At 49.5% G+C, this 13,380-nt stretch overlaps 1 protein-coding gene across 1 annotated transcript; it reads left to right on the top strand.

Annotated features, from left to right (window-relative positions):
• Positions 1–455: 455 nt before the first annotated feature.
• C2 (complement C2) lies at positions 456–13,321 on the top strand. Its single transcript, XM_046641345.1, has 18 exons — positions 456–726; positions 875–1,084; positions 1,697–1,882; positions 4,215–4,388; positions 4,470–4,568; positions 4,743–4,876; positions 5,971–6,109; positions 7,363–7,503; positions 8,388–8,477; positions 10,940–11,080; positions 11,206–11,300; positions 11,376–11,487; positions 11,596–11,761; positions 11,871–11,947; positions 12,087–12,178; positions 12,381–12,507; positions 12,673–12,722; positions 12,872–13,321. The coding sequence occupies exons 1-18, from the start codon at positions 669–671 to the stop codon at positions 13,046–13,048; spliced, it is 2,268 nt and encodes a 755-aa protein (XP_046497301.1). The 5' UTR covers positions 456–668; the 3' UTR covers positions 13,049–13,321.
• Positions 13,322–13,380: the final 59 nt, after the last annotated feature.

Genomic DNA, 13,380 nt, shown 5'->3' with positions numbered 1-13,380 from the left:
CCCAAATTTATTTATTTTATAAGTTGGGAATTTTATCTATTGGACTTTCCGTAAAAATGTTCTAAACATTTTTTTCGGTCTCCTAAACTAAATATTGATTTCATTTTGTCCCTAGATTCTCTCTGGGTAAGAGTTACAGGGAAAAAGTTTGTGAATCCTCCTCTGTATCAAGAATTTCTAAGAAAATTAGTCTCAATTCCTTAGAGGTTTATGTTCAAGAAGACAATACTGTCCCAGCGTCTCAGGAACTAAAATCCACTTGGCAAAACCCAAAAGAAAACTGAAACTTTACTTAAATAAAATGTTTTGCAATATCTTGGATGGTTTGTGGGTTTGTGTGGTTTAGACTATTTGTGCAAGAGCATGTGTGCGCATTTGTGTGCACCTGTGTGTTGGGGGTGGCGTTTGGGAGCAGTATGCAGAGCCTGTGGTGGAGATCAATTGACTCTGTTGATATACTGGGATTGGGGAGACAGGGCAAAGATTTCACCCCTCAGCTCAGTCCTTAATCCCTGATTCGTTTTTTTCCTAACAAGAGAACACCCTTTTTGCCACTCCCTGGTTTTCTTTCTCTGGCAGCAAATGAAGCAGCTGCTGAGCCAGCTCTGGTTTTCGGGAAATCAGATGACCTTTTCCCTCTGCCCGGCTCTCTGCCTCTCCCTGCCCCTATGGTGGACACCATGGACCCACTGATGGCTTTTCTTTCCCTGCTGGCCCTGTACCCAGGTAGGAGCAGGGGAGGGGGGGTGTTAGGGTCCTGTGGGCGAGGCTGGTGCTACCCAGCTTGAGTTCCCACACAGTCTTTTTGCTTTCCTTTTCTCATCTGTGCCTTCCGTCTTTTCTCCATTTCTCTGTCATGTCCCTGTGCCCACAGGCTTGGCTGCCGCCACTCCCTCCTGTCCTCAGAATGTGAATATCTCTGGTGGCTCTTTCACCCTCAGCAACGGCTGGGCCCCTGGGAGTGTCCTCACCTACTCCTGCCCCCTGGGCCGTTATGCATACCCAGCAGCAACACGGCTGTGCAAGAGCAACGGACAGTGGCAGACTCCAAGATCCACCCGGCAGACAAAGGCGGTCTGCAAACGTGAGGCTCCCTGCAGGCCTTGCTCAGGGTGCCTCGCCAGGGGCCACCCCACAACTTCTATTTAGGAGTTGCTCGGGGTTGGGCTTACCCTGACTGGATAGTGTGGGAGGGATGGTAAAGCTGCTTTTCCGTGGGGCTTTGCAAAATAGTGGGCAAACGTCAATTGCCCATAGCAAGGCATTGGAGGCAGGCTTTGATGGACGTTGTAGGTACTAAAGCCAGAGATGATTTTTAAAATGCTTAACAGTTGACTGCAGCATACTGACCATTCAGAAAGGACTCTGAATGCTCCTGGAGTCTCCTGTTGTGCCAGGGGTTACCCCTTTCCTTACTTACTCATGGGATATCTGAGGACCCCAGGGGAGGGGCTGGGGTGGCCATGACCCTCCGGGTGCTGAGAGAAGTGTCTATTTATCAATCAATTAGGTTGAACCATGTGAAATTGCTGCTATCCAACCAATTGCCAAAAGCAGCAATTCCACGTGCATCAACCTCGTATGTTTGACAACCGGTTGGCTGTTCTAATGCATCCAAGCTGGACATCACCCACTTGATGCCCAGCCCAGATGTTATCCATCCATCCCAAATTCTCATCCCCTTCTCTTCCTCCAGCCGTTCGCTGTCCAGCCCCTGTTACCTTTGAGAATGGCATGTACACCCCACGGCTGGGGTCATATCCTGTGGGCGGCAACCTGAGCTTCGAGTGTGAGGATGGTTTCACGCTGCGGGGCTCACCTGTGCGGCAGTGTCGCCCCAATGGCATGTGGGATGGGGAGACAGCCGTTTGCGACAACGGTGGTGAGTGCCCTGACCGAGGGCTGCATGGGGCCTGGGGTTTTCCAGGAACCTTGGAGCCAGATATGCGCCCGGGGAGCCTCTGTGGGAACAGGAGCCTGAGGTTTCTGGTGCCAAGATAATATTCTTGGATTTTGGTAAATTGAGGCCTATAGGTCACACATCACTGGGCTGCGGGGAGCCCGGCCCGAGACAGTTGGTGCTAAGCTTCGGATCCAACATAAAGGCTCCACGTGCTCTGTCCAGCTTTCCCAAGTGCCTCAAAGCAGGATTGGTATTTGGGTCCCATGGGCCATTGCAGGGACTTTACGCTGAGGGGGAATTGAGCTTTGTGCTGAGGTGCCTTGCCTCTGGAACCAGTTTGGGTTCCCAGCCGGCTCAGATTTTGACAGCTTTTGGGCGGGTTATTTAACCTCGAGATGCCTCAATTTTCACATCTGTAACATGAGGATAATGAGCGCCAGCTGCATGGTGTTGCTGTGTGGATTAAGTGAGCTGATATTACTAAGCATCTAGAACAGCCTCTGGAATCTGATAAGCTCCACTTCTTTTTTAACTTTTTTTCCAAATGTTTATTATTTATTTATTTATTTTGGTGAGGAAGATTGGCCCTGAGCTAACATCTGTGCTAATCTTCCTCTGTTTTATATATGGGACACCTCCACAGCATGGCTTGATGAGCAGTGTGTAGGTCAGTGCCCAGGATCCAAACCCTCATACCCCGGGCCGCCAAAGCAGAGAGCAAACTTAACCACTACGCCACTGGGCTGGCCCCATTTTCTTTTTTTTTTTTTTTGAGGAAGATTAGCCCTGAACTAACATCTGCTGCCAATCCTCCTCTTTTTGCTGAGGAAGACTGGCCCTGAGCTAACATCCACTCCCATCTTACTCCACTTTACATGTGGGACACCTGCCACAGCATGGCTTGACAAGCTGTGTGTGGGTCTGCACCCAGGATCCGAGCCAGCGAATCCCAGGCCTCGGAAGTGAAACGTGTGAACTTAATTGCTGTGCTAATGGGCCAGCTCCTACATATACTTGTGTCATGGTGATTACTGCCCCTGAGAATGGTGATGGGCTCTGCTTGATAGAAGCAGGGCTCCCAGGGATTCCCTGGAGCCACACTTGCCTGTGGGTTTTTGGGAGCTTCCTGGATCACAGTTCTGAGCATATAATACAGAAGACACAGAGTCCACAAGATGGCAGGACCATACCCTCACCCGGAGGCCAGCCATCCACTCCCAACTCATGCCTTTCACTCTTTGCCAGATAGCCATTTATTCAAGCATAAATATAATTTATTTGAAAGTTGAGATATAATCTACCTACAGTAAAGGGGACAAATCTTAAGTATTCAGCTCGGTAAATTTTTACACATGTATCCACCTGTGCAATCACCAGCCAAGACAGAGAACATGTCCAACATCACAGGAGGCTCCCTCCTGTTTCCTCCCACAAGGGAACCATGCTTCTGACTTCCGTCTCCTTAGATTAGCTTAGCCTGTTCTCACACTTCATACAAATGGAATCACACAGAATGTGCTCTTTTGCATCTGGCTCCCTTTATGCAACATTCTGCCTGTGAGATCTATTCATGTTGTCCTGCGTATCAGCAGTTTGGTTATTTTTGCTGCTGTGTAGTTCCATTATGTGAATATATTACAATTTATTTGTGCATTTCCCTGTTAATGGGCATTCGGATGATTTCCAGTTTTTGGCTATTCTGAGTAAAGCTCCATGAACGGTCTTGTATGTGACTTTTTGGTGCATGTACGCACATGTTTCTCTTGAGCATAGTGTCTAAGAGTGGAATTATTGGGTCACAGGTTGGTGGATGTTTGGTTTTAGCAGATGCTGGCAAACAGTTTCACTGTTTGCTGTTCACAGACCAGCAATGCAATGGAGTTCCGGTTGCCCTGCATCCTCTCTGACGCTTGGAATTACCCATTTTTTTAGTTTTAGCCATTCTCGTCCGCGTGTAGTGATGACTCATTGTGGTTCGTGAAGTGCAAATATTCTCTGTGGCGGTGTGGGCCTCCCCAGCCAGTGTCTTCCTGGGGCTCTGGGATGTGTGCAGGCTGAATCCCAAAGCTGGGATTGGGATGCATTAGTTGGCAACTGAGGCCACTGGATTCTAAACATTTTGCCCTACTTCAGGTCTTCCATCCACACCTCTGAGAAGCACAGTTGTAGTGTCTCCCAAAGGGGAGGCCAAGAGGCTCACAGAGGCTCTGAGGGTCTGGAGAGGAGGAGGATCCTGGAGGGAGAGGGCGGGTGAGCAGGGCCTGAGCAGGTGAGTCCTTGCTCACCTCCATCTTCCTTCGTTCACTCACAGCTGGTTACTGCCCCAACCCGGGCATTTCAGTAGGTGTGGTGCGGACAGGGTCCTGCTTCGACCTTGGGGACAAGGTCAGGTACCGCTGCTCATCGAATCTGGTGCTGACCGGGTCTTCGGAACGGGAGTGCCAGGATGATGGGGTCTGGAGTGGGACAGAGCCCATCTGCCGCCGTGAGTAGCCACCCTGACCCTCCTGAGACTCCTGGGCACCCTACCCTTGGCCCTGCCTGACCCCAGTGGCTCTTCCCCCAGAGCCCTACTCTTACGACTTTCCTGAGGACGTGGCCCCCGCCCTGGGTACTTCCTTGTCCCACCTGCTTGGAGCTACCAATCCCACCCAGAAGAAGAAGGGTGAGTGCTTGAGGAGAGGGCAGCAGGGTGCTGGGCCCGGGCCGGAGCAGGGAGCCTCAGGTGGGCTCAGTGGGGCTGAGCTGACCAGAAGGGAGGCAGGGAGGCCTGACCCCTCTGGCAAGAGAGCAGGTCGAAGGTGGAGATCTGAATCTTCTCCTTCCACATTTCTCCCAGAAAATGTGGGCCGCAAGATCCAAATCCAGCGCTCGGGTCACCTGAACCTCTACCTGCTCCTGGATGCCTCTCAGAGTGTGTCGGAAAAAGATTTTGGCATCTTCAAGAACAGCGCCATCCTCATGGTGGACAGGGTCAGGGAATAGGAGCCTACGTCAGAGGAGGCCTTGCTGCACCCACTGTCTCTCTCTGTCTCCTTCTCTTCCTCAGAATCTCACTTAAAGCCCACCTCGTCCAAGAAGTCACCCCAGATTGTATGCATGCCATGCAGGAGTCATGGATTCAATTTATAGGATCATATTTTTCATTCCACAAACACTGTTGGGGCACCTGCTCTATGTCAGGCATTGTACTGGGTGCTGGGTGCTGGGTGCTGGGGGGGCACCAAAGATGAACATAACTGAAATCCTGCTTTCCAGGAATTCATCTTCTAGAACAGTGGTCTCCACAGAGGGGTACACAAAATAATCCACTGGAGTAAGGCAGAAAGACACTGGTATTCTTGTTGCATAATTTAAATTTAAATTAAATTAATAACCATATTTAATAGTTTCTTTTCAAATTTTCAGTATTTTGTGTATTTTTAAAAATGTGTATAATATATTTGAATAGTGATACATGTTATAAATATGAGTATGCTTTATAAATGTGTATACCTATATTGGGGTATGTACTAAAAATGTTTTTACTGAAGGGATGCATGAACAGAAGAGTTTGGAAGTCACGCGTTTAGATTCTTTGTCGATGCTTTCCTTGGTAATTATGATTTTCACAATAGTTTATGTAGATATATGTTTTTCCTCCCAACTACATTCTAAAGAAGAAAGCTTTTGGGCTCCTTCAGGCCCCTCTTAGGACTTGAAGTTAAGCAACTCACTAAGCTGTGAGGTTGCAGAGGGCAACAGTTCCAGAAGTTGTGCTGACAAGTTCAAATTCTACCTCCACCTCTTACCAGTGGTGTGATCTGGGGCAAGGTAACAAGCCTCAATTTCCTCATCTATAAAATAGAATCGATGTGAGGATTAAATGAGGAGCAAACCTAGCCAAGAGAATGTCAGTTTCCTGGCTTCTTCCAAGCAGCAGTTTCCTAATAAGAGTCTACCCTGGACCTTGCCTCTGTCAGTCTCAGCCAGGCTCTCTGCCTCCTCCAGGGCCCTTTGCTTGCTTTCTTACCATCTCCCCTTTGGTTTCAGGGCCCCTTAGACTGCCTCTCACTTGCCCTTTACAGATCTTCAGCTTTGAGATCAATGTTAGCGTCGCCATTATCACCTTTGCATCAAGGCCCCGAATCGTCATGTCTGTTCTGCACCACAACTCCCGGGATGTGATGGAAGTGATCAACAGTCTGGACAACATCCACTACAAAGGTATGGGAGTCATCAAATGAACGTAATGGGAGAGGGAAGGGATGAGCTCTTGGTGCCTGCAGACAGATTCTGGACAAGTCGGGGAGAGACAGAGGCCTCTTGGTGGCATTCAAGTCTCAGGGCTCTGGGGTGCTTGTTCCTCAGGCGAGGGTGGCTTCCAAGTCCAGGTTCATGTTGAGGGAGTCCCAGCTCCCACCAACTCCCAGCTTACTCCAATGTGCTCCATGCCCAAATGCCTCTCACAGGTCTTTGGCTCCTTTCTAATGCCAGAACCACGTGATCTGGTTTTCATGGCTCAACCCCTTATCTGCCCCTGTCATTATAAAACTGCCTGGGGGGTAGGTAGCAGATGGCTAATCCAAGTTCTTTGGAAACCCCATCTTTGAATCTTGGGACTTTAGAGTGGCCTTGGATTGGGGTTACGCAATGACAATTTTTAAGGGAAAAGGCTTTTAATGTTTGAACAGGCAGTGATGCCAAATCTCTATCTGGATATCAAAGGTCTGAGTTTGTCAAACTTGTTGATAAATGCATTTCCAATGGTTGGGGGAATAGAGTGATTCTCTTCTCCCAGGTGGTAGGTGGAAAGTTTCTTTTTCTTTTTTTATTTTACCGAGGTCATATTGGTTTATAACATTGTGTAATTTCAGGTGTACATTTTTATATATCAGTTTCTATATAGACTGCATAGTGCTTACCACCAATAGTCTAGCTTTTATCTGTCACCATATATATGTGCCCCTTTACCCCTTTCACCCACTCCTCAACCCCTTCCCCTATGGTAACCACTAATCTCTTCTCTTTATCCATGTCTTTGTTTATATTTCATATATGAGAGAAATCATATGGTGTTTGTCTTTCTCTGTCTGGCTTATTTCGCTTAACATAATACCCTCAAGATCTACCCGTGTTGTTGGAAATGGGATGATTTTGTCTATTTTTTTTTGTCACTGAGTAATATTCCATTGTATATATATATATATTGCATCTTCCTCAGTTGACGGGCACTTGGGTTGCTTCCATGTCTTGGTTATTGTGAATAATGCTGCAATGAACATACGGTGCATAAGTCTCTTTGTATTATTGATTTCATGTTCTTCGGAATAAATATCCAGTAGTAGGATAGCTGGGTGGTATGTTAGTTCTATTTTTAATTTTTTGAGAAATCTCCATACTGTTTTCCATAGTGGCTGCACCAGTTTGCATTTAGGTGGGAAGTTTCTAAGAGAGTCCTTCCTCTTTGCAAATTCCAGATCATGAAAATGGAACTGGGACCAACACCTATGAGGCCCTAAATAGTGTCTATATCATGATGAATAACCAAATGCAACGCCTGGGTATGAACACAGTGGCCTGGCAGGAAATCCGACATGCTGTCATCCTTCTGACAGATGGTGGGTATCATCCTCACTGTGAGTGAGTCCGGCGTAGTGGAAGGACCACCAATATGGGGTGAGAAGACCTGTGTTCTAGTTCTCCCTCTGACATTTATAAAGTAGAAATAGTGTTGATGATGCTGAAGGTAATGACAACCACAATAACGATGCTAATGATAGCTTCTTTTCTTTCCTTACACAATTTTTTTTTTTAAAGATTGGCACCTGAGCTAACAACTGTTGCCAATCTTCTTTTTTTTTTTTTTTCTGTTTTTCCTCCCCAAATCCCCCCAGTACATAGTTGTATATTTTAGTTGTGGGTCCTTCTAGTTGTGGCATGTGAGATGCCGCCTCAGCATGGCCTGACGAGTGCTGCCGTGTCCGCGCCCAGGATCTCAACCAGCGAAACCCTGGGCTGCCACAGCAGAGCGTGCAAACTTAACCACTCAGCCATGGGGCTGGCCCCCCTCCTTACACAATTTTTATGGACAGCAATTTAAGTAGTTTGTGTAGAAGTGCTTTGTGATAATAAATGTTAGTTATTGTTACCTGGGAGGTCACCTAGAGTGATGCGTGGCTCTGGAGCAGGGATGTCAGGTGCACGGATGTAAGGGCGGACTGTGCAGTGGACCTGGGCTCTGTCATTTATCTTTTGATTTTGGCCAAATTACATAGCTCCTCCAGAAGTCAACACTTCCTGAGATGTCATGAGGACTAAATGAGATAAAGTATATGAACCTCCTGGCCCAGTGCCTGGAATGTAGAGAATTTCAGTAAATGACTTGAAACTCTTGCAGTAAGTGTTGAGGTTCCCAGGATGAATGCCTTCCTACTCCTCCAGAGCTGTGGAGAAGTCTGATATGTCCACCCAGACAAACAATTATTTTCCTTCCCTGTTCTAGGAAAGTCCAACATGGGTGGCTCTCCCAAGCTGGCTGTGGACAATATCAAAGAGCTCTTGAACATCAAGCAGAAGAGGAATGACTATCTGGGTGAGCCTCCGCCCTCGCCCCCGATCTGTGCTGTCCCTGTCGGGAGCACGAGGCCTACAGTCAGGGGTTCCAGCATCTTGGCTTTATTTCTAGCGAGACGCCAAGCCGTGTTGTTCTCTATAAAGGCAGCCAAGTGTCACATGGAAGAGTCAGGAGACAAACTGCCCATGGTTTCTTTCTTTATTTTTTTCTTTAAGATTTTATTTTTTCCTCTTTCTCCCAAAGCTCCTTGGTATATAGGTGTATATTTTTAGTTGTGGGTCCTTCTAGTTGTAGCATTGTGGGACGCCACTTCAGCATGGCTTGATGAGCAGTGCCATGTCCATGCCCAGGATCCGCACTGGTGAAACCCTGGCCACCAAAGCGGAGTGCGCGAACTTAACTGCTCGGCCACGTGGCCGGCTCCACGCCCATCCTTTCAACCTTGGTTTCATCTTCAATCGGCTGTGGCTGTGGGCAGCTTCTTCCTTTGTAAGAGGGGAAGAGTGCTAGGATCTACCTCATAGGCCGAGATGCTCAGAGAAACACAGTGCATGTTAGCGGCCGCCATCATCATCATCGTGATCGTCGTTATCCACCATCTTATGTTCCACAAACCTCTCTGGGCAGACAAAGGCCTGGCTTCCTTGTAGGGACTGGCCCTGGCATTTCCTCTTCCAGCGGTACAGATAACTAACTAAGGCTTTGGCAGTTGCACCTCTAACAGAATGATTCCTCAGGTTCAGACTAAACACAAATTGCGCTGACCTTTGACCAGAAAAGACATTCAGAGATAAGTGCTCCAGATTAAGAGGGGGCAGTTGGTTTTCAGCCCCAACTTTCCCTTTCCCCCTGGATCTTCTTTCCTCCGTTCAAGCAGCCCCACCCCGCCTGCCCCTCAGGAGTAAGCAGATTCCTCTTTAAAACTCTGGTCTGAGGAAGGCAAAATCCAAATTCTACTCCCTAACTCCTTAGCATCACTGGGCTGGGGTGAAATGCTTAAAACGCTTTAGTAAAAAGAAGCAGGAAGTAAATGGAAAGAGTCAAAGAAAACACGCGGGGCAGGATAATTGTCCTGCTCCCTCCATAACTGCTTCTGCCCGGGCCGGTGCTCGATTGCTTCCTGAGGGAAGACTTGTCTCTCAGTCTGTCTGAGCATCTCGCTCCTTACACACAACACAGGGCCCTCTGGGAGCAAAAAAAAGGCCATGAGGAGTACTAAGGGTGGGAGAAGACCAGACTCTGTGGGCACCCATGCTAGCTCGGAGGCTGCGCATGGACGGTTGTGTGGGCCCAGGTTCTCCAGTGAGAAGAGATGGCTCCAGGCCCCTCCCCAGAGCTTACACTTTACAGAGAAGGACCAGATCTGAAGTTTGGCCTCCATGCTACATTCATGAGTTCTTTTTATTCATTTAGTCATTTAAAGTACTTACTGAGCCTCTCCTGGTCCAGGCACCGTTCTAAGGCTGTGGCTGTGAACAGAACAGACAAAAATGCCTCCTTGTGTGGGGATGTCCTTCTGGCAGGGGCAATGTATTAGTTTTGTAGGGCTGCTGCAACAAATTCTACAAACGTGGGTGGCTTAAAACAACAGAAATGTATTCTCTCATGTTTAGGAGGCCAGAAGTCCCAAATCAAAGTATCAGCAGGGTGCTGCTCCCTCTGGAGCCTCTGGAGAAGAATCCTTCCTTGCTTCTTCCAGCCTCTGGTGGTCCCAGGCTTGCCTTGGCTTGTAGCAGGATAACTCAATCTCTGCCTCTGTCTTCACATCACCTTCTTGCCTGAGTGTATCTCTGTGTCATCACATGGTCTCTCTGTGTGTCTGTGTCCAAATTCCCCTCTCCTTATAAGGACACCAAGCATCAGATTAGGGCCCACCCTAATCCAGTATGACCTCATCTTAACTTTATTACATCTGAAAAGATCCTATTTCCAAATAAGGTCACATTCACAGGTACCGGATGTTAGGACTTGAACATATCCTTTTGGGGGACACAGTTCAACCCATTATAGTCATTAAACAAGATAAACAAGGAAACCATGTGGCACAGTAGAGAGTGACACGTGCTAAGGTATAAAACGAAGCAGGGAGGGAATGGAAATGTCTGGGGCACTGCAGTTTTAGACAAGGAGGCCAGGGAAGTCCTTGCTGAGATGGTGACATTTGAGTCAAGACTTAAAAAGTTAAGAAAGTGAGCCATGTGGGAAGTCTTGGGGAGGAGTGAACCAGGCAGAGGTGCAGCTCATGCAAAGGGCCTGAGGTGGAAGTGTGCCTGCAAATTTGGGGAACTTCAAGGAGGCTATGTGGCTGGAAGAGAGTGAAGGGCAAGAAGTGGTAGGAAATGAGATCAGATAGTAGTTGGGGGTGGGGGTCCAGTTCATGTAGGCCTTTGTAGCACACAGTGGGCTCCAAATTACAGTCTCCTGTTTCGTGGAGTAGCCCGTCAGCCTTGAGATTCTGGTGATTTCCTCCTCCCCACCAGACATCTATGCCATTGGGGTGGGCAACCTGGATGTGGACTGGAGAGAATTGAATGAGCTGGGGTCCAAGAAGGACGGCGAGAGGCATGCCTTCATTCTGAAGGACGCAGAGGCTCTGAGCCAGGTCTTTGAGCACATGCTGGGTGAGTGAGCTTTGCCCTCTCTGGAACAGGGTGGGCAGTGAGGAGCCAGCCGGGGGTCCAGGTTTGGAACCTGCTCACAGTGCTACTCACCTGCCTCCTTCCCCATCTGTTCCTCACAACCACAGATGTCTCTCAGCTCACAGACACCATCTGTGGGGTGGGGAACATGTCAGCCAATGCCTCTGCCCAGGAGAGGACACCCTGGCATGTTACTATTAAGGTATGAGGAAGGAGGGATGGGGCTTGGCTCAGAGGTGAAAGTAGCAGTCCCTGAAGATCACCTGTTCCCCTGCAGCCCAAGAGCCAGGAGACCTGCCGGGGGGCCCTCATCTCTGACCAGTGGGTCCTGACAGCTGCTCACTGCTTCCGCCAAGCCGAGAACCATACCCTGTGGAGGGTCAGTGTGGGTAAGACAGGGACCACACCAGGTTCCCGATTCTGCAAGCCACTCTTTGTCCCTAGCATCTGATCCCTTCAGAACCCTGGCCCAGCCTAATCTGCCATATTGTTCCCAGGGGATCCCAATGCCCAGTGGGGCAAAGACTTCCAGATTGAGAAAGCAGTGATCTCCTCGGGGTTCGATGTCTTTGCCAAGAAGAATCAGGGAATCCCAGAGTTCTACGGTGATGACATCGCCCTGGTGAAGCTGGCCAAGAAAGTGAAGATGTCCACTCACGCCAGGTGCCAGAGTCCGGGATGCGAGGGCGCCCTCCAGGGGACAGTGCTCTGAGGAGCTCTGGAAAAGGGGTCACTGAGGACAGGCCTGTATGACCCTTGCCCTTCTTTCCAGGCCCATCTGCCTTCCCTGCACGGTGGGGGCTAATCTGGCTCTGCGGAGACCCCCAGGCAGCACCTGCCAAAACCATGGTGAGTGCTGGGGCTTCGGGTGCATGAAGAGCTAGGACCATGGCTTGTGGGTGATGACATGGTCTGTGCTGCCATCCCCAAGTTGGGAGTCTGGATGCTGAGTAAAGAGGCCAGCACCACATCCCCTTCTTGACTGCAGAGCATGAACTTCTGAACCAACAGAGCATTCCTGCTCATTTTGTGGCCTTGAATGGGAGCAAACTGAACATAAACCTCAAGACAGGGACGGAGGTGAGGGTCTTAGGTCTGGGATGCTGTGGGGGATGGGATTCCCCTGTGGCAGCTTCCAGAACATATCTCTTCCTCCTCCAGCTCTGGCTGCTTTCTCCATCTGATCCCGAGTCAGCCTCCCCCACCCCCGGCCTAGCTGGACTCCAGGTGTCCCCTGGGCCTTCTCATTCCATCCTTCTCTCCTGTTTCACCCCTACTGCAGTGGACAAGCTGTATCAACGCCGTCTCCCAAGACAAAACCACATTCCCCAACTTGACAGATGTTAGAGAGGTGGTGACAGACCAGTTTCTATGCAGTGGGACTGGAAAGGATGACAATCCCTGCAAGGGTGAGCCCCACTTACCTACCCCCCATCCCAGAGCCTGATTCCTGAGGGGAAGGCTCTCTGTGTCCCATGGCCAGCATGCACACCAGGACACTGGTGCACTGCCCTGATGACAGGGGAGCAGGGTGAGAGCCAGGATGACAGTCTTTTGTTTCTCCTTTCTGGCAGGAGAATCTGGGGGAGCAGTTTTCCTTGAGCGGAGATTCAGGTTTTTTCAGGTGAGGAGAGAACGGGGAAGCTCCCAGGACTGGGGTTACAGGATCTTGGTCTTGTAGGGGGACGAGAGAGGACTTTGAAGGAACCAGGGAGATTGGGGCTTGGAGCTGGAGCTGTGGCAGCCTCCCACCCCATACTCTCTTTCTTCCAGGTGGGCCTGGTGAGCTGGGGTCTCTACAACCCCTGTGGCAGAGATGATAAAAAATCCCGCAAGAGGGCACCCACTGGCAGGGTCCCACCGCCACGAGATTTCCACATTAATCTCTTCCGCCTGCAGCCCTGGCTGAGGCAGCACCTGGAGGGCGTACTGAACTTTTTGCCCCTCTAATCATGGCCACCAACCGTTTTGCTGTCCTGCCAGGACCTGCCATCTGTCCTGTCTCCTACCTCTGAACTTCCACCCTCAGACCCCATGGCCCTTTCTCACTCCTAGCTCTGAGTAAATCCCAGCCTCCAGGATCCTGAAGCAGCACATTCAAGCTGGGAAATCCCCAGCGCTCCTGCCGGCGCCCCTCCCACCCTCTACTTTACTTGGCTCACTCTCCTTTCACTTTCACGTGGAATTTCCAATTATGAAATTAATAAAAGTCAGTGATTTTCACATCTGTCCGTGCCTCTGCCTGGGGGTTGGCTTCGGGGGAGGGGAAGGCCAGAATGATT

This window comes from Equus quagga, chromosome 15, assembly GCF_021613505.1.
Source record: "Equus quagga isolate Etosha38 chromosome 15, UCLA_HA_Equagga_1.0, whole genome shotgun sequence".
Lineage (NCBI taxonomy): Eukaryota > Metazoa > Chordata > Mammalia > Perissodactyla > Equidae > Equus > Equus quagga.
Note: the sequence above shows the minus strand (reverse complement) of the source record. Positions and strands in the feature narration are given on the sequence as shown.

Excerpts from the sequence above, each read along its gene's own strand:
- C2 (XM_046641345.1), top strand. The coding sequence starts at position 669 with ATGGTGGACACCATGGACCCACTGATGGCTTTTCTTTCCCTGCTGGCC. Across the intron at positions 12,179-12,380 it reads ACCTCAAGACAGGGACGGAG|TGGACAAGCTGTATCAACGC; the intron begins GTGAGGGTCTTA and ends CCCCTACTGCAG. Across the intron at positions 12,508-12,672 it reads GGATGACAATCCCTGCAAGG|GAGAATCTGGGGGAGCAGTT; the intron begins GTGAGCCCCACT and ends CCTTTCTGGCAG.